Here is a 25088-nt window from a genome sequence, read left to right as displayed (position 1 = left end):
GACCCGCGAGCCTTTTGTTATATTTTCTCTCCCCTATCCAGCTGAGGATGGGGGAGTGATAGAACGGCTTTGGTGGGCACCTGGTGTTGAGCCAGGGTCAACCCATCACATTCACACATGCATGCACCCAGACACTAAGATAGATAGATAGATATAAACAAAGGTATATTCCTTAAAAATTACCCTCGAGTTCAGTGAAATATTCATGCCAAATGTCTCAGCATTTTCTCAACGGGCGAAGGGTATAAGCCCAGGTCCCATCGTCAGCTCTCGGTGACAGTCCTCTGATTTTCGCAAACCGGAGAGTTTACGAGCTCTGAGAGGCGTCCCCCTTGGAGGCAGATGCTGGTCGCAGCCCGCTGTGGTCCAGGAGAGCTCAAAGGGCCTCACTTGGGACCGCTGTTTATAGGTTGGCAAGATGATTGCTTTGGTCATCAGCAAGCTACTGGAATTCCAGTAACATTGGTACCGTTTCACTCAAGCTACAATGCAGATAAGGGATGTTTCAAGGCTGTCGGGGGATGACTAATTATTCCTGCTCTGGATCCTCGCCTCCGCCAGGCAACAGGAATTCTTGGTACAGTCAGTGCCGCTCCCCGCCTTAGCCATGCCAGAGCTCCTGGTACAGTCAAGGGATGCTTAACCACCCAACTCATTACACAAAGGCCAAAGCCTAACAGGAATTCCTGAGATCTTAGAGTGGCCTGAGGGGGGGAATGCACCACCCCACAGACACCAAAGCCATAAATGTGCTCATAAGACAGCCGCATAGTGAAATACTGACTGCAGCCAGACCTCTGGTGTTACACACTTGGTTTTAGAAGCAGGAAGGATTTTCCCCAGTTCTAGTTTCCCTCTTGCTCACAAGGAGTTTGTTTGATGGCAGCAGTGACAGTGTTTTCTTTGGTAGGGAAAGGGAGATTTTTGTCTTTGAAATATGAAAAATTGGCCATAGCTGCAGAAGGCACACTGCGTGAGGCAGGCCAGAGATCTGCAGAGGGTCTGGGACAATCTGCGAGGCCACAGTAAGGATCGTTAGATCAGGATTAAATTGGCAGTGTTCATCCTGCTTCCCTCAGCAGTTCCTGCTCCCTTCTTGCAAATGTTCTTGCAGCCTTCCTCTAGCAGAGTGTGCAAATGGGCCCCGTGTTACGGTTTGTCTGTCTCATGGACGCTTGAGGTCTTTCTAGACATGCACGGGAGCTCTATTTACATGTCAGTCCCAGTAAAATCAGTAGCTAGGTGAGTTTATGCATTTCCACAGACGATGTAAGGTTGTATGACATTCGTGGCCAGAAGTTGTCCTTTCACCGTTTCAGCACAGAGCAATTATCTTTGTCTGTACATCAGGAACATCAAAGTGTGCTCGGTGTTGTATAACTACAGAGAAAAAAAAAAAAAACAATTAAAAAACATCTGGGATCTAAAACCTCCTCACCATTAATAAATAAAAATAAAGCTGACTTTCAGTTTGATCTTCCCACGTTCCAATTATTAGCCTACAGGGTGAATCCCAGTTAGGTGTTAAACCAAGAATTGAGCAGAAATTAATGTGACCTTGACATTTGGGTACATCCCTTGGAGATTGTCAAAGCAAAGGCAGGCCGAACCAGTAACACTTCACACACCATTGAGTAAGGTATCATTTCCTTCTAATGAAGATTTAAAAATCTGCCTTCGTGTCAATCACAAATAGGCAGGTAGGTTTTGTAACTGCTCTATACCCTTGTTTCCTTCCACTAAGAGCCAAAGGATCTTGGACTCCTGTAAAGCCAGAAGCGCAGATTTCAGTCTCTGCAGCACTGCACGGACAAAAGCCTTTTCCAGAGATGCAGAGGGTCTCGCTCAGGTCCCCCCAAAGCCCCTCGGGGTTTTGCTCTCGGGAGCAGGACTGTACGTGGTGCTTCCCAGCTGGGGAAGGGAGCAGGGGGCTGTGCAGCTGCACGGCACCTCGCGCCAGTCCCTCGCTGCCCCGGGGTAACGCGGGGCTCAGGCAAGTGGTTTCCTCCCTTGGGGTCTGTGCGGGGAGATCTGGCAACGTGAGGTTTTCCCACCCGTCCCCGGAGCAGGTCGTCCTCCGGCCCTTCCTTGCCCTCCAAAGATCGCTGTGAAAAGCTGCGAGACGGGAGTGGTTCTTGCATAACTAGATCTTGCTTTTCTCAAACGAGGGCTCCGTAAATTCAGCTCACCATTGGAGGAACAATAACCTGCTCCGAGAAACTTCTATAATCTCCTCAATGAGAGCGCATTAACCTCAGGCAGATTTTGTTACACTTTCTAAGAGGCGAATCCTCGTTTGCTGTTTTGGGGTGCCTTTGCTCAGAGACTCCTGTGGTCCCGGTTACCTCCATGGGGAGCTAACGCAGATCTCTGGGTGTTGAAAGAGACCTATTGGCAACTTAAAATCTAACTGAAGCACCCACGGTGTAGATGTGCCAGAGGAGCTGAAACATCTTTGCAAGGTCCTGTACATGACAGTTTGCAGAGAGGTCAGGAAATTCAAGGTTAGTGCTCGCTGCAATCCCATTACCGAGTAATACTAATTTGGCTCTGCCCCAGGCTCCTTTTCTCTTTCCCTGACTTTCTCCACAGAGGGTCAGTGGAGACAAGAGAGCGCTCTGCTCGGGCAGCACAGGAGCCTTTGGATCAAAGCGGGAACATTAATAACATTAATTGCAGATTCGTCCCCGTGAAGAGAGATGTCGTGGTGTGACAGCCCCCCCAAAAAAGGGGAATTCGGCGCTCTCCTTGTGGAGCCTGCGAAGCGATGCAAGCCAGAGGATCTGCTGTTGTAAAACGAGGTAGACCTTACTCGGTTGCTGCACTCCTATCGGGATTATCAGCGGTCGTTTTTTCGTGGGGTGGCGTCTGACCGGTGACACGACTGGACGTGACCCCCACCGGCCCCGTGGGGCCGGGCTGAGCGATCTCCGTCCCTTCCCCGCGCCGTTTCACGCAGAGAGCCGCAGCGCAGACGCCGACCTTCTGACCGCCCGGCTGTCACCCCACGCACAGCGGGGGCGGTGGGAGACGCTGCCCGCCGCCCGGGGGCGGGGGAGCCTCGAACCCGCGGCCCTCGGAGCGCCGGTGCCGGTGCCCAGGCGGCGGGGCGCTCCGGGCCGGCAGGGGGCGCGCTCGTCCCCGCGGCTGGCGGGCCCCGCGCGGACGTGGACGCGGAAGTGGGTGGCGGGGCCGGGCCCAGCCGCCCCCGCCCGGCCCGGCCCGACCCGCAGCCCCTTGTTGCCGGCCCTCGGAGGAGCCCGACGACGGTGCCGGCGGCCATGTCGCGGGGCGGCGGGAAGGGACCGAGCCTGAAGGATAAACTGGACGGCAACGAGCTGGACTTGAGCCTCTGCGACCTCAACGAGGTGCCGGTCCGGGAGCTGGTGAGCGTCCGGCCCGCGGGCCGCCCGCCGGGGCCGGGGCCGCAGCCCCGGGGCCGGCTCTGCCAGCTCGGTCCTTCGGAAGGGGGGTGCGCAGGGGAGCCAGATGTGCTGGAGGCGTTTGTGACCCGGCCTGCGGGTGTTCAGAACGGCGGAGGGGAGGGTGTATGAGCCGCTGCTCACATCGCTCGGGATCCGTGCTGCCTTTAGACCCAGAAATCGATCAAGATATGACGCCGCTGCTCACATCTATCTCGGGATCAGTACTGCCTTTAGACCCAGAGAGCAGTCAGGATACGACGTGACCTCGGAGGCAGTGGCGGGGGGGATGGACAGACTGACGCGGGAGAAACCGCAGAGACTGAGGCAAAGCTGGCAGGTGTCAGGAGGGTACGGGTGTACCCCGGTGTTGATTTAGTGCTTTGTTTCTCTTTCAGGCCGCTCTCCCAAAAGCTACTATATTGGATTTATCCTGTAACAACCTCATTTCCTTGCCGGTAAGGTGCTAGAGAGGCTTTGTGGGGATGAGTCTGATGGGAAGTATTTAGAAAAGACAACGAGTGCTTCAGTAAAGGTGCATCGGGAGGTTTGGAACTGGCACTTTCCTCCTCCTTGGGGAGGCTGAATGACTCTGCTGTCAGTGACGGGTCAGTACTGGTGGTAGTTTTGGCTGAGGCAAGAGAGAGAAAAGGATTGCACTGCCTGGAGATCGCAGTGTCTCCCTGCCAGAGGGTCCCCCCATGAACACAGACTGGTTTCAGCAACAGTCGAGACTCGGGGTTGTTTCTGTCGTATTGCCACACATCACCTTGTCAGTCTTGTCTGTCTTATCCATCCCATTGTTTTCCATCTTCCGAGGCAAAGGAGGAGAGTGATTTTTCCTCCACCACAGTTCTGTGGTAAGTTAAGGATTTGTGCCTTATGTGAAGCGCAGGCTATCTCCACGTACTCGCCGCTGAGGTTCCTCCATAAAGGTGCTGACAAGCTTTTCCTGGATTTTGTTTATGTTTGGGTTTTAGTCAGACTTCTGCAGTTTGATGCATCTGGTGAAACTGGATTTGAGTAAAAATCGGCTTCAACAGCTGCCCTTGGACTTTGGCCGCCTGGTCAATCTGCAGCACCTGGACCTTCTGAACAACCGTTTAGTCACCCTGCCAGTCAGCTTTGCACAGCTCAAGGTAAAACTGTTTGCTGGGCAGTTACGTAAAGCTTTGGGATGCAGCCCAGGGTCTTGTGATCCTTCTCAAGTTGATTTCTCTGGTAAAGCATCCATCCTGCTGACTACCCATTCCAAAATTCAGCTGGCTCTGCACCACAGCTCAGTGGAAATTCTCTCACATCTATCGAAAACGTCTCTGCTCAAGCTCTCTGCTTGTCTTCCGTACCTGTTTCATTTATGTGGAAACCAAGTAGTTTGCTTCTGCTTTGGATCTCTTAAATAATCACAAGACTACTGTGCTCTTACAGCCTCCCCTTTATCGTTCCTTTCTGCAGAACCTGAAGTGGCTGGATCTGAAGGACAATCCCCTGGATCCCGTCCTGGCTAAAGTAGCAGGAGACTGTCTGGATGAAAAGCAGTGTAAACAGGCTGCTGTCAAGGTAAGGAATCTGCTTTTATTCTTTTTTTTTTCCTTACTTGGCTTTGTCAGCAGTGGGTTTTCCCTCTTTTTGCTCAGCAAGCTGGGTGGCTGCTGCAGCAGCGTGAAGTTTCTTCAGCCAGTGAGGTGCAGGTTCACTGCACACTTCCCTGCTTCTGTGCCTGTAGAAAGCAAACACTGGGCTGAGTAGGATTCTCTTCCAGTAACGGAGTTAAGAGAGGACTAAATGCTGATTGCTAAGAAGTGGAGGCATAATCAGACAAAATAACCCATGTCTAGGCTTATAGTCCAGAGTACAAAAATCTCTGGAGAAATTCTGGCAAACTGTAGGCTCATGTAAACAGAAGTGTTCTGTGATCCTCTGTATCGGCTAGCACCTGTTTGCCACGTTTGTATTTTAACGGAAAGATCTGTTTCTTAACTGCAAAGATTCATGCGGGAAGCTGCGAGCTGTCTTTCCTTTCAGAGCCATACCTGTAGGGGTAGGTCAGGGTTGGTGGTCAGCCCCAGCTACGCTCCAGCTGTTCTGTTTTGAACTGACTATGCAATGAGCCTTCTGCAGAGACCTCAGGGTGTTTTCTTGGACCTTGAAGGTGCTGCAGCACATGAAAGCGATCCAGTCTGAGCAGGATCGACAACGGCAGCGGAAGCTCCAAGCAGAGCGAGGTAAGCACAAAGAGCCTTCACGTGCTGTTGGCTGAGGACTGTTCTTGATCTGTCTTACATGCCCAGACATACTGATTGACATCTAACAAATTGCCATCTAACACGTACTTGTAACTATCAAAATCCTGAGGACTCAGGGAGTAGTAGGGTAGAAGGGCTGGAGGGAGAAAGATAGTGGGGGATAACTATGCAGTTTGTTGCCTGAATAACAGTTAGATCTCTAGACGGAACGTGCTGTAGGTTACCTATAAAAAATATGAAAGAAGAGCACAAGATTTATTTTAGGGGAAGCCTAATTCTGAGGGAACAAAATGCAAGGTATGTAATATTTAAAAGAAAAGAAAAAAAAAGGTGGTTATTGGATTGGTTTCCTCATTCCAATTGGGAACAGATTGGCAGGTAATAAGGAAGAAGGCAATGACAACCCTTTACATAAAAGGAAAAAACTTCCTATTAATCCCCAGAAATGGAGAAGAAGCGTGAAGCAGAACAACGAGCAAAGGAGGCTCAAGAGAGAGAACTGAGGAAGCGAGAGAAGGCAGAAGAAAAGGAGCGCAGAAGGCGGGAGTATGATGCTCAGAAAGCTGCAAAACAGGAGATGGAAAAGAAAACTAAAAAAGAAACAGTGCAGGCCCGAAGTAAGTAGCATCCATTTTGGGTGGGATTGCATCGGATTTCATCTTTATCACATTTCGATGCTGCCAGATTTGCTTTTATGCAGCCCAGGTACTGGGAGATGGTGGGAGCGGGGAGGGAACCGGTAAGACTTTTAATAAGCTCTACTGCTGTGCCCTTTTCCCCTTTGTCTCTGTTCCTGATGAACTGCTGAGCTACAAGATTCGGCAAGTTCTTCGACTGTTCCTAAGGAGAACTTCCCTCCACTCATTTCTTTTTAAGCGTACTGAACTGTATGTGCAAAAACAGATCTTGTGCAACACAGAGGTGCTTTACAACCTCTTCGCTGCTGCCCACGAAACTAAATCTGAAACTTTTCATCCTAAACAGTTAGATCCTACACATCTACTCATTAATCAGAGTTAAGTGATGAAAATTCACAACAAAAGACAACTGCAGCACAGGCTAACGTACATTACCTGAACAGCTTGTTTCTGAATGTAGACTGTTAAAGATATTTCATTAATTCCTTGCCTTCTCTGTCTTGTGAATGTTCTCATTACAGAGCCCGCCTCCAGTTCTCGTCCCCCTCAGCCACCGCGGCACAAGCACTCCTGGTCGCGGTCGGTGCTGCGGGTCCTGCTCTTTGTGCTGCTGTGCGTCCTCTGTACTTTGGCCGCCTGCAAGCTGACAGAGCTGCAACGCCAACCTCTGTGCATCAGCGTGAACACTCTCTACGAGGACGTGTTAGCCGCTCTGCAAAACCACAAAACCCTGCAAAATATGCTACAACAGAACTCGCAGCAGTGATTGTCCTGGATGGGCACTTGCTTCGTCAGCATCTCCCTCCACCATCTACGCAGCCAGAATTCCTATGGAATTGTGTTCTGATGAAACTGCTTTTAATCAGGCAGCATTGGTTTGCTGGTCCACTCCACACAGAGCAGTTATTGTTCAGATCATCTTTGCTGTGCATGTTTCGCAGTTGGCCTGTAACTCCCATTATTTGCCCACATTACCTTAAACTTGTTAACACCTCTTACCTCCAAGGGCTGTTTACCTAGATTGTGAGACACAGAAAGCTGCCAATCTATAGGAGTGGGAAAAACCAGCCCTTGCGTAGCTATAGCTCTGTCCTGGAGGTGGAAGGTTTTTAATACATATCCATTCCTTGCCGTCATTTCTATTTGTGCTGAAATTGGTGATATGGCTGTATGGGAATAATACATTAAGGCCCACTCCAGGACCAATTACAAGTGTGTAGGATGGCTGTGCATCCATATGTTGGAGCGAAGAAGCTGATGTACTATTGAAACGAGCTGAAAATTTTCAATACAACAGTTTTCGCAGCAATTTGTCTGAACTGGATTTTTATATTGCTAATGCAGTTTTAATTTTAATTAGGTCCTTTAGAAACAGCCAAAAATGATTACTGAGGTCACTTAATTTTAACAAGCTACTGCCAACAAAGGGGCTACAGCTTAGAAAGGGCTTCTGGCCAGTCTGCAGGCTGGTTTTGTGTGCGCAACAAGAGGAGGGTGTCCGAAACCCACGGACAGACAGCGCGCGAGTTGGCTGCCTGCAGCAGTGGCACACAGCACTGGGTGGCACTGTGGCAGCGTCACGCGCTGAAGGCGGGTGGGCAGGCGGAAGAGAGCTTCGCCTTGGGGCTGTTGGGAAGGCTGGGAGGTTTGGAGGTTTGCACCTAGAGAAGAAAACTCGCCTGTACAAAGGACTATGAATTATTTATAATTTCCTTACAGAGAAAACCAAACAGGAGTTTGTCACATCCTGAAGGGCTTTGCGAGTGTACACGTAATGCTGTTAAGTGCAGGTTGCAGAGAATATGCATACTACTGACTCCACTGAGACATCCTACATTAGCCACCAGAATCGCTCCCTCTCTTCCAATACCAGGGATGATTGCTGATAAGAGCAGTGCCACAAGAAAATAATGTATAGCATTTCATGCCGAGGTCATAGTAAGCCTTCTCACTTCTGTAACCTAATGATAAGTCTGTGGTTCCCCACATACCACACAGAAAAAAGCAACAGCATGAATATCAGATAAAAGGAAGGAAAGGCTGCCTATCTCTGGCTTAGCAGTACATGTGTTTTCTGAGCTTCCTTGAAACAGCTTTAGGCTTTGCTTTTAGTAGCTAACTCATCGCATTCTTTAAAAGGTCCTTGCTTACTATCCAGAAATGTTCAGAAAAATGGCAAACAACATTCAAAGCAACATTTCCTCTCCGCAGACATTCCTGCCAGCATCTGGCAGGAGTCTGCTGCTTTGCCATCTATGAGAGTGCTGCTTAAGTTTGCAAATGCCAGGCTAATAAGATTTATCAATTCAGGTCAGAAGCGCGCCACTGGCCGGGCAAGGACTCCTGCTGAATGCCTGAAGCTAGCGTAGCGGGTGGGTATTTTTTCATTTGAGGCAGCACAGTTCCAAAGGGTAACTTCCACACACTGGATGCAGTTTAATTCACTCTCGGCACACATCTCGGGAAGCGCTGCTGTCACTTATGCACACACAAGTGCTCATGGCTTCGTGGACAGGCAAACAGGTTCCCCAATCTAATTAAAAGAAAGCTTTTTCTGCCAACTGTTTAGACCTCATAATTCCAGTGCATGTAATCAGATTTCAAGACCCTCTGTAGATTAAGCCGTCTGGAGACTGAATCAGGGCAGTCTAAATTTATATCTGAAAATTAGTCTTACTCATTCCCATCTGCCACAGCGGAAAACTGAGAGTCTATTTTGTGAGGTAAAGTTCTTCCACCTCACTAGAGCAGGTGCTGGGGGGGGGGCGGGCAGCACCATGTTGCTTTAGCATTAGGATTTTTCACACTGGAGAGAGAACTACCTGCAGTTTAGGATAGCAGTAGAAAGTATTCCTTCCAACAGATAACATATCTGTCTGTATTCAAGTCGGCTTGTTAAGAAGCAAAGATTATTATTATTCAAAAATATTTATTTTCTAGGAAGACAAATAAAAGCAACTATCAGTACTATAAGCCGTGTCCAACTTATGCTCTTAGGGAAGATGTTCACCATCTTTCTGGTGTAAACTCCAGCCACTCAGCAATTTTATCGAACCTTCTGCTACAATAAAGTCTAAATGTGTTTTAAGTCTTTAAGCTAGGATCAGTGACTGTATTTGGTATCTGAGCACTTCTTTCCAGAAGGAAGCTGAATACCTAGACCAGGCAAACAGTAAAATCCTCATTCCCTGGGGCTACTTAGTGGAATCCAAATAGAGATCAGGATTGTGGGAAGTCATCTGCAGATAAATTCGTCGGGAGAGTTCTGGTCCGATCCGCCGGGAGATGGCTGTCGCACCATCACCGCGGCACACGGGAATATTAGCCAGCATGTTTTCCCGCTCCTGCTCTGAGGAGCATCTGCTATAGGCCTAAAAGCAACACAAAGGAACAACAGTATCATCCATTTGCATCCATTGCTCAAAAAACATAATCAAAGCTATGCATCTGTGACTGCTCTACCCTTTCAGAATGTATGCTCATTTTTCACCTGGTCTCTTCTCAGATCTCGTTTGTGAGCTTACAGGCTGATGCAGAACCAATACTGCTCCCTCAGTACTCTGCTCTGTAAAGCCAAAGCAATGGGTGCCAGGGAATCGGTTCCTTCATTGCCTCACTAAACAGCTCATAAAGAATCGTTGTGTCAAATTTAATACCAGTTAAATGATTTCTTCCACTCCTTACATTAGCTGGCTGGCTGGACACAGTACTCGGCATTCCCAAGGCATCCTCACCTGGTTCAGAAGCTGAGGAGAAGGGTAGGCAGACACAATAGCCTCAGCCATCTTGAGGCTGACACGGTTAAATTGTTGTATCTGCCTCTTCCAAACTTCCAAGAGACCCTTTCCAGAAGGATCCACCTTCACCCCTCTGCACCACCCCTTCTCTAAGTAGAAGGAGAACCCTGTCTTCTCTCGCTCTCGCCTAGGGAGAACAAAGGATGGGAAAGAAAATGAGACAATGAGGCTATGAAGAAAATCCTATCACTGCATCTGTTGTCACATAGCCAGAGAGAGAAGACAGAGAGCCATTTCTCACTCTGTGCTGTTATAGACACCATTGGTATCAAAGTAGATGCCAAAAATTTGACCCTATTTTCTTTACATGCATTACCAATTCCCTTGTTTAAGACCCAGATTTCCTACTGAAAAAGAAACAATCCTGTACTCAGGAGCAATCCTCACACAAGCCAATGTGCATACAAAGTGGTAAACAAGAATTCACTTTCTGTCTGTCAACCATAATAAAACACTTTTATATGTCATTTTGAACGACATCTCTTCTCGTCTCATGGCTGAGATGTAAAATACAGCATCTGCTGTGACAGGAATGCTAGGACCGTGTGAGACTGCACACAATGGCTTTCTTAGCTATTGCTGTGCAACACGCTGCTGTCCTTCCTTATCAATGGAAGCAGCTAAACGGTTCACTCTCTGTAACGTCTCTCTTGGTTACATACTGAAGAAGAAAAGCTGGTGCTGTAAGACCCCAATCCTCCCTGCATTCCCTTCCCACTCCTAAAAATCAGATTGAGAACAAGACCTTTGCTTGATGTTAAGTGAAACTCCAACGTGAAACCAGGGTCTGTCCTCACCCCTCCCCAGGCAGGACCTCAGTTTCCAAGAACTAACCTTGTGTTGAAGGAGCTGCATTAGCAGCTGCTCTGTGTCACCGGTCCCTTTAAAAAACATTATACTGGGTTGTACTGAAGTGCAGCCACGTACCTGCTATTCCCTCCCAGAAACTGTGAAAGTGCAGCCTCTCCAAAGAAGGTATGACCAAACCTCATCTGCTTACTCACTTGAAAGGTGCTTCAGCTACAGCTTTTGTGAACATAGTGGCAAATTCTCCGAGGTCCTCCCAGCTCTCAAAAAAGCTGACTTGGACTTGTTTGCACAGCTGCAGATCCACCAAGGCCTGTAAACATCATTGGAAACAACAAATGCAACAATTAATCTTGGCACATCAAATCCCACTCTTGTCTGAAACAAAAAAGGGTCACAACATCTTGCTATAGGACAAGAACATCCACCCTCTCCCCATTTTGGGAACAGTTAATTTAAGGCACTGAAGTATTTAGGGGCAGCCTGTCTCCTACCTGTTAGTACCAGTTTAGCACCATTTCAGCTCCCACAGCTCTCAGCGGCAGACTCTCATTACAGATGGGTCACCCAGCCCAGGGCAGCACTGATGTGTTTTGCCAGCAGGCCACAAAGGGTGAGAGATGCTGACTGAGACTGACATCAGAATCAAGGTGAACGAGACATGTCAGTCCATGGGAGAGCAGGTGTGTACACGAGCAGTGGGGAACTGAACCCCAAGAGCTCTGTCCACAGACACACAGACTAACGAAGGCTGAATCCCCCCATCCAAGAAAGTGTATGATTGCATCAAATGTTCAAACAATGGCAGACAACAAGAGATGATGGCTGCATGGCTGTTTTAAAGCTACTCACTTCTTCCATGTCCATTCTAGTTATCTCCAGGCCAGAATCCTTAACTTCCTTTTTTCTCCGTTTTCTCGGTTCCTGTTCTTGTTTTCTACTCGATGCTGCCTGTCGCAGTCTCTTTTTTGGCTGAACTCTGAGAGACCTAAGAAGAGTAATGTAAGACTGGGAGTTCACGCTCTTCCCCAGGTATTTCCCATTGGTCACTGTGGTGACAGGCTGGATAGACCTTTGCTTCTGTTTCTCTATAACAAACAGTGGAGCAGTTCTGCGTGGGAATTCTTCTTATGCTCCAGTCATTGCCAGAAGGAATTAATGTAAACACCTATAGCATTTTTCAAGGCCAGAGACAGCACGAAACATTTGGAGGAAAAAAAGTTTAACCTGAAGTAATTTTCTACTCCAACTGCTGCCAGTGCCAGAATTTTCCCAGGCATTTTCTCCATTACGTGAGCTACATAGGTCTGTAGGGTCTCCTTTTCTCCTTCTGTATGGCCCTGCGCTTCCTGCAGAGATCAACGGAAAAAAAGAGTTAAACCATTCTGACGCACACATGTAAGTGCAGCAAGCTATGGCTCTGATGCTGCAGCTGGGTCTGCAGATGAAAAAGTCTGTCCAGGGACAAGCAGGCAACACTTGTTCTGGTACAAAGTTACAGCAGAAAGGAATAAAAAATAATCCCACTTGGTCTGACAATGTTACCTCTTCAAAAATCTGTGAAAAATTGTAACTAGGAAAGAAAGCTTGTCAGAACTTTGTATTACACAGCCCTAGTGGTTTTGATCCATTAATGGCTTCTAAAACCAGGTTTCTGGTTTACTGAAACCATGGCTCCATCCCACATCAAAACCTTCCTGCTGTGAAGAGGGATGAAAAACACCACAGCAAGGCATGTTTGAGAGCACAGAAGTCATAAGCACTCTTACTTGTTTGTAGTTGTGAACCATGGACAAAAACTCCTCCCAGCGAAGCAGAACCAGGACATTTGGTTCTTCTGTCCATTCATCTCCTTCTTCCATCTGTCCAGATATGAAAACAAAACAAACAGCCAGACCAAGAGTCTGTTTATAATTCACTCAAACCAGTGCTCCCACTCAGACTTCTGAGGCAGGGAGAAGATTAGAGGGTGTTTACTTGGGTTGCTAAATACAATTACTAATGAGTGCAAATAACAGAGGAAGAAAAGGATAAGAACATTGAGATTTTGCTCACACACCTGAGATGACACAGCCTTTCTCCTCCAGGTGATGCTGCAGGGAACAGCCTGATTCTCAACCACACAGGAGTAATTTGCAGCCTGCAAAGCACTAAGGATCTGTCCACCACCTTCTACCTGTAAGAGAACTGAAATTGGTGCATGGGTCAGGCCTCCACAGGGAGGAGACAACAGCCATTATAAGGCAGATGCAGGCTGTGAGGACAAGCACCTGGATCTAGCACCACTGTTATGTATTTCTGGCACTCCCCGGGTCGCTGAGCTTTCAGCATCTTGGCAAGGGCTCTCTTCCTCTCTTTTTCCTGCTCCTGCTGCCTCCTCCGTGCTTCTCGCTCCTTCCTCCTCCGCCACGCAGCCTGGCAGATTACCTCCTTTTCCTTCTGACTGTATTTTGGCTTCTTGGGAGAGGCAGATGTTTCTGGGCTTGCTCCGCTTACCAGGGGCCTACTAGGGTGGTCTGCAGAGTCAGACTGAGAGGCTGGCAGCGGGCACAGGGAGGGCCACTGAGCACCACGCGTGCCATTTTGGCTGCCACAAGACACCTCTCCAGTCGACACCAGGGCTTCCTGCGGCCCTCTGCTGCCAGGTGCCAACAGGTCACCCCTGGCACGAAGGCCAGCATCCCCACCGGCTGGCCGAGAGGGCTTAGAAACTGCCTCCCTCTTTGCTTTCATCCTCCTCTTCATCCTCTCAGACAGAGGGACGACCTCCTCCACCTCCTCTTCGCTCCCACTGCTCAGCACCACAACCCCCCCTGCCTCCGTATCTGGCTTGGGAGCAGAAGATGAGGACAGCCGGTGACCCAACTTGCCGGGGAGCCGCGCCGACGGCGAGTGCTGCAACAGGAAGGCTAAAGCAGGCAGCTCCTCCTTATCGCTCTCCTCAGACCTCGACTCGCTCTCTGCCATCTCGCGTTCCCCTGAGGTAAAGTCCCCGGGCGCCTGAGAGAAGAGCGGGACGGGCGCCTGGCTGAGGGGAGCTCGCGCGAGCGGTGGTTGGTCCAAAGGCGCGCGCGGCTGGCGGCGGTTGGCCCGAACGCGCGCGCACGCGCGCGTTCGGGCCAACCGCCGCCAGCCGCGCGCGCTCCGCCCTCCCACCGGATGAGGAAGAGGCGTTAGGGAAAATGGCGGCGGTGAGGCGGCTGTGTGAGTGAAGGGTTATTGTCACCTTCAGCTTCACCTTCTCCGTCGGGGTCTGGCCGTGGGGTGGGAGACTGAGCTTGGGAGGGGGTGCCCCGGGGAAGGTCCCTGCCTATAGTTCGGGGTCGAGGCCTTCGCCTTTACCTCAGGCCGCGGCTCGGGGTAGGGATCTCTAGGGATAGGGACTGCATAACCTCTCTTTGCTGCTGCTTGGTTGCCCTCATAGTGGAAAAAAAACATCTTTGGAAAAACGGTATTCGTGTGCGGTAGGTAGAGACGAAACAGCGAGGGGTGCTGCTCTTCCCTTGCGCAGTGCAATAGTCGGGAGGCTTTAAAAATCCCGCCCCCCCCCCCCCTTTTTTTTTTTTTTTTTTAATCTAGTAGTGTTACAGGCAGAAATATCCTCACGGCTTCTTTGGTGGGACGTCAGAATTGTGAAGTTTTCCCACTGATTTCCAGCGTGACTTCAGTCAATTACAAACTCTGTCTCAGTCTGGATAATCACTTTTCCCTGCATGTCTGATGCTTTGAGGTTTTTTGTTGTTGTTAGCAAGCTGCTTTCATGCAACACAAAATGTAACCCCGGAATCACCCCGTTGGAGTTTTTTTTATAAAAGTTAATTGGACTATAACATCATAGAATTTGCATAAATGAAACTGTAACTATTGTTCATCTTTGCCTACCTCCCTGTAGTTTGTCAAGTCTCAGAGCCTTTCTTTTACTTAATGGGTAAGCTCCTGAAATTAATGGCTCTTCGTAGAGCAATTACCCTTTTCCCAACAATATTTCCAGCTCACTAAGTATCTATGGTAATTTAATTAAGATTAAATTAATCCAGTGGTTTTACTCAGGTTAAGGAAATGAGAGTGTTATGATAACCACTCTTCTGTACTAACCTGCTGCTTAAGAGGCTAAATAGAGGGATTCAGAAAAATTGGATTTGCCTGCTAACTGCAAGGAAGGAGCTATTGAAGAGCTTTTTAAGAACTAATTATAGCTCAGTCATTTTTAACAGAGAGAAGTTCATGAGAGGGTCTGCTTTCTTGATAAGAAAACCAGTGTGTTTTCTGTCAGTGTCTTTTGTTTGCTTAAGGGAAGCAGTTTGTGGTATGAATGATATTTTGTGTTCCAAAGAAAATGAGTGTCTGTAACAACTGATTTTATTTTCTTTTTCCCTTGACTTGTCCTGATTATAACTCAAGGATTTGCACAAAATGCTTCAATTAGTATGTTCAGGATAGCAATTCTATATATGCTTATATATTGTTCTGAATTGGAGTCTTCTCATTTGTAGGATTTCAATATATTACTGCGTAAGTAAATGCTATTCAGTCAAAGGGGAAACCGAAACAGATCACACCTTGTCTTTTTTCAAAGCAATATAAGGCCAATCCACAGCAACCGGTAATGTTTGTACCGCATTTTACAAGGCCTTGCTGAAACAGGAATTTGTGTATGTCCTTTAACATTGTTGCCAAGGGTTTTTTTCCTTGCTGGGCAGCAGCAGTACTTGAGATGTGACCTCTCTGCAGGGGACGGACTTAGGCCATGGTGGTCTAATTATGATTTATCTCTGAAGTAGGTTTTTTCCCTCAGAGCTTGCTTTTGTCTTTAGTTTTAAAGCCTGTATTAACTGACATCCTTTAAATCTGAAAAAAGAAAGTGTGTGTATTAGGTTTTTTCAGCTGACATTTTTGTTGTTCTTGCTCCCAACCTAGTTCTAACGACTCCCCAAACAAGCCTGGTTGCCATCAGATGTGCTTCTAAGAAAACTGGGGGCAGCTCAAAAAATCTAGGTGGCCGCAGCCCTGGGAAGCGCTACGGATTCAAAAAAGTCGAAGGTAGGTCTGAGTATCTGCTGAGTTTTCCTTGCATTTCATTGGGTTCTTCACAGCTTCTCCCCTGGTATGGGTGTCAGTTGTTGAGCATTTCAGTGGGAGGTGGCCAAGGGCACTCTTCCAAGAGAAAGGAAAGGGGAGGTTCAGTGAAACCTCATGATCAAGGATAGCTGGTGGGAGGGCAGGGTGAGTCAGCCTCTCTCCCAGATGGGCCTGCGAGCAGCCAGCTGAAATTGCCTACAGAAAATGTACTTTGATGCTAACTTTGCCTCTCTGGAGTGCCTGGGAGGAGGGTACGCTGTGGGACACCTAATAACTTAAGTGCACTTTCCCCCCACGCTGTGTTGAAAAGCTGGGCATTTTAGATGTTTACAAGGGGGAGAATTATGAGGATTAGCAGAAGCCAAAGTACAGATTCTTGCAGCTGAGCGCTTAATAATTACTAGCTTTGCTGATGAAAACATATTGATGTAAAAGGTAATAAAACAAATGCCTTCAACAACCAGAAAATCCCTTGTACCCTAGAAGTAACCTTTTCAAAGACTAGAATTGCTTTTTTACCATTGTATATGAATTGCCCTTTATTTCCTGCTAACAGCATTTTTCTTTAGATGCTTTTAGCATTTGAAGTAATTTTTCCTTAGAAAATTCCCACAGAAAGCTATGCTTTGTAAGTCCTGGAACCATTTGTGTTCTGCCAGGGCTTTGGGGAGCTCCATTTCCCTGCAGTCTGACTCTGTCACTCTATTGCAGGTGCATTTGTGCATGCAGGCAACATTTTAGCTACTCAGCGGTTGATACGCTGGCATCCAGGGGCTCACGTAAGTTGTTTTCTATCTCCTCCTTGGTTCTCAGATAACAGCAAGCCACAACAGAGTCACACGCTGAGTCCCTCCTCTCTTTCAAGTTCGTTCTTAATGCTTTTCCCTATATTCTATATAATCTTGGAACTGGGTTTCATTAACTGATATTTCTTAGCCACAGAGCCTGCTCAGAGTCACACCTGTGACTCAGGAAAGGTCTGGAAGTTATGGATATCCCAAAATACCTCTGTAACCTGACTGGGTGCTTGTGCTTCAGGGTGGAATGAGTATCTCCTCCCTTGTAAGGAGCACCATTGCATACTGATAGCTGGATGCAAGTAGTGTGGTTTTATTTTAAAATGAAAAGCAACAGATGCTGTTGAAGCCAGGATATCAAGTGAGGCAGACCAATGATCAGATCTGCTTTAGTGGTGGACCTCCAGCCTTTCCTTTCTAACACTCTTCATCCTTTTCCAGGTGGGGATGGGCCGTAACAAGACACTCTATGCCCTGGAGGATGGGATTGTGAGATATACCAAAGAGGTCTATATACCTCTGCCCCGCAGCAGTGAGAGCAGGGAAGTGATTTGTCATCTACCCAAAGGAGCAATTCTTTATAAAACCTTTATCAATGTTATCCCTACCACAGAAGTAGGAAGCTTTAAACTGGTCACCATGCTCTGAGCCTCCTGTGTCACACAGGGTCAGATGGGAAGGAGTGGCTGGGACAGACCACTACAGCTGGACTGGCATCTGAGGTCAAGAATATTCTAGCTCTGAAGATAACCAGTTTAGGACTTTGTTTTCTTGCTCCTAAAGCACATGTGGCCAGTGTTCAGGCACTGGGATCACCTGCCGGTATTTGTAAGAGTGTTTAATAAATGCTGTGAGGCCGCTAAAGGTCTTGACTGTTGATAGTAAGTGTTACTTATGTTCCTGTAGTATCTGGAGCCACCTTCCTCTGGAGAACCTGTTCTGTTGTGCCACTGGATGAGTTCTCTCTACAATCACTCTGATGTCAGTACTTGTCCCACCAGTAATTCCTTCTATTTTTTACCCATTTTTAGACATTGTTATATTTGTATCTCAATTCAAAATACGGCAGAACAGATCCTTTTCCACTTGGCACTGAACTCTGCATCCCAGGCAGCTAGATTTTTCCTTCTATCATGTAACTCACCTCTACCTGAAAGCATTCCATTTACTAGTCACGTGAGGCAAGTTCACATTTGTAAAGCTAACTTATGACTAATGTTAGAGTGCCTCGTAAGATGCACAAGTTTGGGGTGGTATTTGAAGCTCTGTAGCTGGAGGTGTATCATAAAGCCATAATCCAGAAGACTTGTCCTTTTGTCTTCCCTGAGTCATTCTGTGACATTTTCGAGCTTACATCACTCAAAAGGAAGGAGCCCAAATGCCCTGTGGCCAAACTGATCTCATTTTATCTGAAGTTTGTAAACAATTTGAAACATTGGCTCTGCAGTAGAAAACAGGTTATCAAAATTGGTGGTGTGAGAGCACCAGTGTTGACATTATTAGATTGTCTGCTCTGCAGAAGACAACTAGGTAACCTGGGTCAGGCACGCATGTCCACCTTTGCTTTATGCTCTTCACGGAGACCACAAGCTATTTTGTCCTGTCCTTTCCCAGCTTGCATATCCCATCACACGGTTCACCTCGCTGGTCCGTATTTGCATACAGCAGGCAATAAAACCCCTGGAACCTCTCCGAATCTTTATCTGAAGTCCATACAAAATAGCTCTCGGTCACAGAGCTCTGATGCAGATTCGTTCTGCTCACAGCTGAGGATTCCCACCTGATAGCCAATACACCAATAAAGTAAAACATTTTATAACCTAAGAAATAAGTGAAGTAGCACAACACAACTGCTGTCTGAGGTCTGATCCTTGGTACGGCTGGCAGTGCTTGCCTCACAGAGGTATGATACGCACCAGCTGCCTGGAGGAGCTCTGGCTGAGCGGACCTTCACCTTGGCTTTGCCCCTTGTGTAGAAACAAGCAGCTGGTCCGTCACCTTTGGTAACAGTACATTTGCCAGAGAAGAGCAAACAGATGTTCCTGGCTGCTCCGCTCAGAGCTCAATACCTGGCGGTGGCTCAGTGGTTGTCCCTGTGCTGCAGGAGGGACATCTCTGCTGGCTGGGTTCTGACTTCCCTGTGTCTGTGCTGATTGCGAATCTGGGTGAAGGTCTGATGTTTGGCCGTTCCCTGCAGATGAGAACGATGTCACAGGCACTTTTGTCGCTGACACCAAGGGAAGAAGCGGTACGCTGAGACCGAGGCCTTACACGGCTGTGTTTCGCTGAGTTTGGTAGCTGAGAGGGGCCTGGAAAGGGTCTGGCACACCACGTCTGTCCAAGGTCTCTGAGCTTATTACTGTTCCTGAGAAAGCTGGGGGATGCCTCAGAGCATGCTCGTAGGGAGGCGGCATCTATTGAGGAGAGAGGAAGAGCATTACAGCTGATCAGAAATAACCAGGAGATTATCCCACCTCTTCTTACAGAGCGGATGACAAGGCTCACAACCACCACCAGCCTGAAATTAAATTCCTGCGGTCCTCAGAGCAGCAAAAGCTGCTGGTGAGATGAACACCTGGAAGATGGGTGCTGAGCACTGGTTTGCAACACAGTAGGGCAGCAATCCACTGGATAGGCACATTCCCCCACTCCCCCCTCACAGTGTCTGTGCCAGGTTGCCGCTCTTCCCTGTTCCCCTTCAAGGACTTGTCACTACTTGTCACAAGGCCAGAAAAGACTGGCTATTGTTAAAAGAGGACTGTCATTCGCTTTCCTTTGACCAAGGATCAATTACTGGGATTTATACAAGCACCCACAAACCAGGCTTTCTACCCAGGTTTTGGTAGCGAGCGTCGCTGCACGGCAGCAAGAAGAACGTCCGGGATGTTGTTAAGTTTATTTTGGCAGAGCTGGGCTAGCTTTCTCCCCATAACAAGTGGCAGGAATGACACAGGGATGTTGTGGAAAAGCTCCTGCTGCAGTTCCTCAACAACTTACCTTACTCTCCCATGCCATTGGTGCTCTGGTTTCAGGGCAGGTATCATTATTTACAGCTCCAAACACCCAGGGGCAAGTGCTGACTATGCCAGACTTTATGATACAGCTTTAAGACCTCAAAATCCAAGTAAATTGGTGAACCTTTAGTGCTCTACTCGGAGTTTCAAATGTTTCTGTTCTGCTTTAGTTAATGAGGTCTCTTTGTTCAACAGCAGTCTCTTGGGACACTGCCACAGGACCTAGTTGGCAGATGCACTCGCTTTTCTCTGTTCTATTGCAGGAGTGCAAAACTTAAATGTCGTAACAGGCAAAGCCTCCTGCTCATAAATAAGCCATAAACACTTCAAGGTAATAGCGAGGGGCCTCCCAGAGGTGTCCTGCAGGGAGAAGGGAGCAAAAAACCGTGGAAGCCTCACAGATCTAAAAATAACATTCCCAGCTTGGACTTGCACCAAGCAGATCATCCAAAGGGCCTGCCCTTTCAGCAGCAGCTCTGCCCTGCCTCCCGGCACAGGCATTTCTGCAAACGCACCAGGAGAGATCGATCATTAACCAGCACAGATGTACACCAAAGGAGCCTTGTGATACACTTTGTGCCCTTCCCAGAGATAAAGGCTATCAGAGAAAGGCAATCGCAGTGAACAGAGTCCTTAACTACTGCAAATTGCTGAAGCAAGACCCAGATATGGACCAGAGGGGTGATTGCCCCCGGGCCTCTGCCAGCACCCTCGTGCAGGGAAGGGAGAGCTCACCTCCTGGGAAGGCTCTGCCCACAGCCCAAACCTGTCGGCAATCATCTGATGGATTTCCCGCTGGCGATCTTTCTTCCGCACGCTCTCGTAGCTTGGCAAGCGGGGCTGCTCCCAGGAAGGGAGCTGGTAGCTGCTGGGGGGTCCGACGCAGAAGAGCTCATCTCCCTAGAAATGCCCGGCCCAGAGGAGAAAGGTCAGTGTGGTGGTGGCTTTCTTCACTGGAAGTTCATGGCCTGGTGCCACCTCAAATTACTTCAGGGTTCAAAGTTGTGGGTGCCCTTCCTTGAACGCTGGGAGAGGAAACCCTCCCTCCCAGGAGGTAATTACACCATGACCTGCTTTGCAAGATCCCAAGTCCCGAGGGATCTGCCTGGCACTTCACGCCCAAACACCTCAGGGCACTGTGGTGTTCTCTGCAGTATCCCCACCCCCAGGTTTTTACATACAGGCAGCACTTCCCAGAGTTGCTCCTGCTGTCCAGCACCTTTTGTCCCTATGCCCCAGGAGCTCACCAGGTCCCCATAACCACAATCTCTTCCCAAAGACCATCAGGATCTTTGCTACCATTTCCCACCCAGCTCCCATCAGGGACCCAGCCGTCACCTGCATGCCAGGGTTCTCAGCAGCACTCTCCAGCCGTGACGCTCCGCACTGGGGACCCACCAGCCGCTGGCTGCTGCTGAAGTAGGGCGGGGGACAGTCCTGCAACGAGGGGCGAGGGGAGGAGGACATGAGCAAAGCCGAAATCCCTCACATCCCGCCCGGCAGAGAGCAGAGCTCAGCCAGCTCACAGGGCACAGCCTGGGAAGCAGGACTTTGGGCGGGGGTGAGAGCCGCTACCTCTGCCCATTTGGCTCATGTGGCTCTTGCCGCTGGCGGCCAACCTCTGCCTGCCCATTTACTGACACTGACAGCTCGGGCACATCCTCACCGGGCAGCGCGGGGCCCGCTTTAAGGGCCTGCGCCAGCTGGCACCGCTACACAGCGCAGCTGGAAGGACGGCGGCACGGGCCCAGGGCAGGGTTTCATTCAGACTCAGCAGAACCATCTCTCTTTGGGGGACCAAACCCAGCTATTGGGCTAGTGTAGATAAGAGCTCTGTCACGTGCTCAGGGTTACAGAATTTGTAAACTTATCTACCGAGGTAGTCATTTCAGGATAACGAGCAAATCTGCAGAGCAATAGCTGTTCTGTTCCCAAGCAGTCTTGCTCCAGTTAAGCTCGATTCTCTGTCAAGGTGTTAAGCAACCGAGCAGAGATCCCTCTCGAGAAGAGCAGCCCCTTGAGCCACAGCCAGGACTTAAGCCGTGGGCTGTTCCTTGCTCTCAGAAAAGCCCCATCTCTGCCAGCAGAAAACAGCCCAGAGACTTTCAGAGCAACCAGGGATCCACAGGGAGGACTACGAATGACAGATTTACTTTTGCTTTTAACAACGGAGGAATCGTTTGTCTCTGCCCTACAGCACAATTACAGAAGCTGCAGGAAACTAGGCTGGCTGGGGGTGCAACTGTTCGGTTTAATGACTGATTGGTAAAACCAGTACAACTACACCTGCTTGAAAGCTGCCTCACACCACTACAACTGCTTCACTTTTTCCGATGGAAATACATCCTATATACGTTCCCTTTCCACGTATAGTTCTTTGCATCCACATCCATCTGTCCACACAGCCCTTTGCTAAAGGCAAGATGCCTTCTCCTTTAACCACCCACCCGAGAGCCAGGTCCAAGCACAGCGAAGGCTCTGCAGCTCATGGCTCATCCCGCACCGCCTCGGGCAGCGGCTCTGCAGGGCGAGGAGCACGGCACCAGAGCCTTCTCCCCCACGCGTGCCACGGACAGGCGTTGGGGAGGAAGAGGGGAAAAGAGCAGAGGCATCAGAGCAGGCAGGGGACACCAGCAGCACAGCCCATTTCTGCTGGGGACTTCCCAGCCTGTACTGGACCATTAGATTTGCTTTTCATGGCACAAGTCTCTCCATCCCCTGCTAGCCGAGGCTGGATGTCCCCTCTTCTCCCAGGGGCTCCGGAGCAGTACCCGCAGCCATGCCCTCGACAACCATCCCTGCAGCTTTGGAGGCTGAGCTTTCCCCAGGCAGCCACCACCAGAAAGGCAACGCTGGCTGAGCACCCTGCTCTTTTTCCATCATTAGCTTCCCCACTTAAAAGCCAGCCCCAGGAAATTACAAACGCAAGCAAAAGGGCTTTGTGTCTCTCTGTTCCGCGCCTGGGAGCTGTGCACAAGAAAGCCAGTTGCCGGGGATGCGAGCACTAGCGAGCGGCTTTGTCTGCCTTTGCCCAGAGCTTCCAGCCCCCTTCCCTGCTGGGCCCCTTCCCTGTAAAGCGGAGCCCAACCCCACACGCGACTGTGCCGGGGGAGGCGGACACCCCTCCTGAGCTGCGTGGGGAGCTGGGGAACCTGCTAGTCTTGTGCCTTGGAGATATTATCCCCGACAGCACAGCCAGGCAGGGTTGAGTGGATGGATCTCCGGGGTAGAGTGGGAACAAGGCGGAGGCAGAGCCCGGCTCTGCTCGGAGCTCCCAGGTCCATCGGCGAAGCCAGCCAGGCTGCAGGAGGGGAGCGCGGCGACGCAGCCCCAAAGACCCCAGCACAGAGGAACAAGAGCGCGGGGGGTGGCCGAGAAGGAGGGAGGACACTCACATACTGGCTGGGGGTCTGGAAGAAGCGGCAGGAGCAGAGGAATTGGCAGCACATGGGGTCCCGGTGGTACAGGAGCAGCAGTAGGATGAGGATTGCCACGATGAAGACGGAGGTGGATACCGCTGCCAGGGGAAGGGAGAAGAGGCGAATGAGCCGGTGGTCCCCCTTGCTGCTTCCCCCCCTTCACCCTCCGGGTCCCTCGGCAAAGAGCAGCTTGGAAAAGCCCCAGAGAAGCCGGGTCCACCCGCTGCCCGTCCCGAGGACACCGAAAGCCCGGTTGTGCCCAACATCTCTCTCTCCCTACGAGACTAGGAACCACCCGCACAACCAGAGGGGCTCGGCCCCCTCCCGGACCCAAAGCAACCCCCGGGCCCCTCCAGCAGGGACCAGCCCCCGCGGGGACCGGGCCCCCGGCACCCCCCTGCCCTCCCGCCCGGGGCCGGGGCTCTCGGCTCACACTCGGCACCTCGGCAGGGTGCCGGTTCGCCGGCGCTCCGGCTTGCCAGGAACCCGCGGCTCCCACCCAGCCCACGCTCCGCTCCGCGGAGCCCACCCGGTACCGCCGACCGCTCCCGCCGCTCCGCTCCGCCCGGGCCCACCAGCCCCGGGAGCCAGCGGGACCGCGGAGAAGGATCAGGGGCCACCGAGCCGGAGAGAGTGGTCTCGCCGGCACAGCCTGAGGCCGCTCCGGGAGGCGACGGCAGAGACTGATCCCGCACGGCGGCGGCGGCGACCGCCCCCGCCCGGCCCCGCTCCCCGGCCCCACCGGAGCCCCCGCCCGCCACTCACTCGCGGCGATGACGATGGCCAGGACGTTACTGTCCATGGCCGCACCGGCGGCCGCCGTGTGCGCCGAGGCCTCGCTGGGGTGCGCCATCCCGCCGCCGCCGCCGCCCGCCAGCGGCAGCCCCTGCCCGCTGCCCGCGCCCCATCGGCCGGCGGGGCGGGGCCGGGAGGGGCGGAGCCGGGCCGGGAGGGGCGGAGCCGGACGCACAGCGCTGCCGCAGCCGTCCCGGGTGCGGCCCCGCCCCGCCGGCTCCCCATTGGCCGCCGCGCCGCCCTCCCCCCCCGCCCCATTGGTCGCAGGCGGGACCGGCTTCATTCGGCGGACGGAGGGCGGTGCTGCCGCCGGTTGCCGTGGCGACGCGGCGCGGCGGGACTCGATCCGGGCCAGCGCTCTCCCGGCCCGGCGGGCTCCCGTTCGCTCCCCTCCGGAGACGAGCGACCCCCGGTGGATCACAGGCCCGGGCCGGCCCAGCTCGTCCGCGGGTATCTCAGCCCCAGGCGACACCGTGCCGGGGTTACCGGAGCCGGGAGCCGCGGCCAGGCCGGGCGTCGGTGCCCGGCCCCGCACGGCGCTGCCCGGGCTCGGGTCAGCGGGCAGGGAACAGCCCCAGCGCGGTCCCGCTCCTGGGGAGGGAGAGCTGGGCTGGGCTGCGGGAGGCTCCCAGCTCTCACCCTTTGCTCCAGCCCTGCAGGCAGCAGGCGGTGCCCATTCATTAGCTAATTAACATTTTAACGCAAGCGCGACGTCAACGCTAAGTAACGGGAGCAGGCAGTACCCGCGGGGCGCCCGCTCCCAGGGCCGGCCTCTGCACAGAGAACCGGCAGGCAGCTCCCGTTGCTCTGTGGGTGAAAACACGGCTCGTAACCGGGCTCCAGCCCCCAGCCCCGGGCGCGCCCCGGAGCTCTCACCCCCCGGCCACGGGCTAAGAAAACCCCTCGGCTTGGCTTCGTTTGAGCCACACACCACCCAAGTGAGAGCAAGCCCACCCCTGCCCCAGCACCCCCAGCACCGCGTGGCCCTGGTGCCCAGGACGGATTTACACCCTCCCCAGGGGGGCAGGTGAAGGCAAAGCTCCCCCCGCCCCTTCCAGCACACACTGCAAAAAC

At 51.1% G+C, this 25088-nt stretch overlaps 5 protein-coding genes across 9 annotated transcripts in view; 2 read left to right on the top strand and 3 right to left on the bottom strand.

Moving 5' to 3' along the window:
* Positions 1-6794, bottom strand: part of ACSF2 (acyl-CoA synthetase family member 2) — a 47153-nt gene extending 40359 nt beyond the window's left edge. Inside the window, exons 1-2 of one of the 3 annotated variants that reach the window (XM_049812087.1) lie at positions 6742-6794; positions 184-1380 (exon numbers count right to left, since the gene is read on the bottom strand). The gene's annotated coding sequence lies outside the window, so the exon portion shown is untranslated. Of the gene's footprint in view, positions 1-183; positions 1381-4768; positions 4850-5019; positions 5143-6741 lie in introns of those variants that run through there. The other 2 variants (XM_049812086.1, XM_049812088.1) reach the window with 2 other exon arrangements.
* LRRC59 (leucine rich repeat containing 59) lies at positions 3164-7615 on the top strand. Of its 2 annotated transcripts, XM_049812098.1 has the most exons (8): positions 3164-3386; positions 3821-3880; positions 4403-4561; positions 4685-4792; positions 4878-4982; positions 5575-5647; positions 6112-6285; positions 6828-7615. In XM_049812098.1, the coding sequence occupies exons 1-8, from the start codon at positions 3282-3284 to the stop codon at positions 7070-7072; spliced, it is 1029 nt and encodes a 342-aa protein (XP_049668055.1). In that variant the 5' UTR covers positions 3164-3281; the 3' UTR covers positions 7073-7615. The 2 variants fall into 2 exon arrangements, with proteins under 2 accessions (XP_049668055.1, XP_049668054.1); XM_049812097.1 differs by lacking the exon at positions 4685-4792 and having other exon boundaries at positions 3167-3386.
* Positions 7616-7988: 373 nt separating this feature from the next.
* On the bottom strand, positions 7989-13938 carry EME1 (essential meiotic structure-specific endonuclease 1). Of its 2 annotated transcripts, XM_049812091.1 has the most exons (8): positions 13181-13938; positions 12970-13097; positions 12680-12772; positions 12138-12259; positions 11763-11898; positions 11108-11223; positions 10041-10230; positions 7989-9677 (listed from the first exon to the last, which is right to left on the bottom strand). In XM_049812091.1, exons 1-8 carry the CDS (start codon positions 13875-13877, stop codon positions 9501-9503), a joined length of 1659 nt encoding a protein of 552 aa, XP_049668048.1. In that variant the 5' UTR covers positions 13878-13938; the 3' UTR covers positions 7989-9500. The 2 variants fall into 2 exon arrangements, with proteins under 2 accessions (XP_049668048.1, XP_049668049.1); XM_049812092.1 differs by lacking the exon at positions 10041-10230 and having other exon boundaries at positions 13181-13937.
* A 116-nt stretch (positions 13939-14054) lies between these two features.
* MRPL27 (mitochondrial ribosomal protein L27) lies at positions 14055-17663 on the top strand. Its single transcript, XM_049812107.1, has 4 exons — positions 14055-14114; positions 15828-15950; positions 16701-16768; positions 17228-17663. Exons 1-4 carry the CDS (start codon positions 14093-14095, stop codon positions 17432-17434), a joined length of 420 nt encoding a protein of 139 aa, XP_049668064.1. The 5' UTR covers positions 14055-14092; the 3' UTR covers positions 17435-17663.
* Positions 17664-18165: 502 nt separating this feature from the next.
* Positions 18166-24116, bottom strand: LOC126043539 (uncharacterized). The gene is made up of 6 exons (XM_049812103.1): positions 23985-24116; positions 23196-23317; positions 21139-21237; positions 20536-20700; positions 19058-19200; positions 18166-18977 (listed from the first exon to the last, which is right to left on the bottom strand). Exons 1-6 carry the CDS (start codon positions 24070-24072, stop codon positions 18842-18844), a joined length of 753 nt encoding a protein of 250 aa, XP_049668060.1. The 5' UTR covers positions 24073-24116; the 3' UTR covers positions 18166-18841.
* Positions 24117-25088: the final 972 nt, after the last annotated feature.

Source organism: Accipiter gentilis, chromosome 10 (genome assembly GCF_929443795.1).
Source record: "Accipiter gentilis chromosome 10, bAccGen1.1, whole genome shotgun sequence".
Lineage (NCBI taxonomy): Eukaryota > Metazoa > Chordata > Aves > Accipitriformes > Accipitridae > Astur > Astur gentilis.
This window is presented reverse-complemented; position numbering and strand designations above follow the sequence as displayed.

What these genes read in the sequence shown, in the direction of transcription:
- LRRC59 (XM_049812098.1), top strand. Translation starts at nt 3,282, where the DNA reads ATGTCGCGGGGCGGCGGGAAGGGACCGAGCCTGAAGGATAAACTGGAC. An exon ending in AGGTGCCGGTCCGGGAGCTG is followed by an intron (nt 3,387 to 3,820) that starts GTGAGCGTCCGG and finishes TTTCTCTTTCAG; the next exon opens with GCCGCTCTCCCAAAAGCTAC. An exon ending in ACAACCTCATTTCCTTGCCG is followed by an intron (nt 3,881 to 4,402) that starts GTAAGGTGCTAG and finishes TTTGGGTTTTAG; the next exon opens with TCAGACTTCTGCAGTTTGAT.
- EME1 (XM_049812091.1), bottom strand. Translation starts at nt 13,877, where the DNA reads ATGGCAGAGAGCGAGTCGAGGTCTGAGGAGAGCGATAAGGAGGAGCTG. An exon ending in GGAGTAGAAAATTACTTCAG is followed by an intron (nt 11,899 to 12,137) that starts GTTAAACTTTTT and finishes TACTCTTCTTAG; the next exon opens with GTCTCTCAGAGTTCAGCCAA. An exon ending in CTAGAATGGACATGGAAGAA is followed by an intron (nt 11,224 to 11,762) that starts GTGAGTAGCTTT and finishes TGATGTTTACAG; the next exon opens with GCCTTGGTGGATCTGCAGCT.
- MRPL27 (XM_049812107.1), top strand. Translation starts at nt 14,093, where the DNA reads ATGGCGGCGGTGAGGCGGCTGT. An exon ending in CGGATTCAAAAAAGTCGAAG is followed by an intron (nt 15,951 to 16,700) that starts GTAGGTCTGAGT and finishes ACTCTATTGCAG; the next exon opens with GTGCATTTGTGCATGCAGGC. An exon ending in GCTGGCATCCAGGGGCTCAC is followed by an intron (nt 16,769 to 17,227) that starts GTAAGTTGTTTT and finishes ATCCTTTTCCAG; the next exon opens with GTGGGGATGGGCCGTAACAA.
- LOC126043539 (XM_049812103.1), bottom strand. Translation starts at nt 24,072, where the DNA reads ATGGCGCACCCCAGCGAGGCCTCGGCGCACACGGCGGCCGCCGGTGCG. An exon ending in TCCAGACCCCCAGCCAGTAT is followed by an intron (nt 21,238 to 23,195) that starts GTGAGTGTCCTC and finishes CCCTCGTTGCAG; the next exon opens with GACTGTCCCCCGCCCTACTT. An exon ending in GGGCAGAGCCTTCCCAGGAG is followed by an intron (nt 19,201 to 20,535) that starts GTGAGCTCTCCC and finishes TCTCCTCAATAG; the next exon opens with ATGCCGCCTCCCTACGAGCA.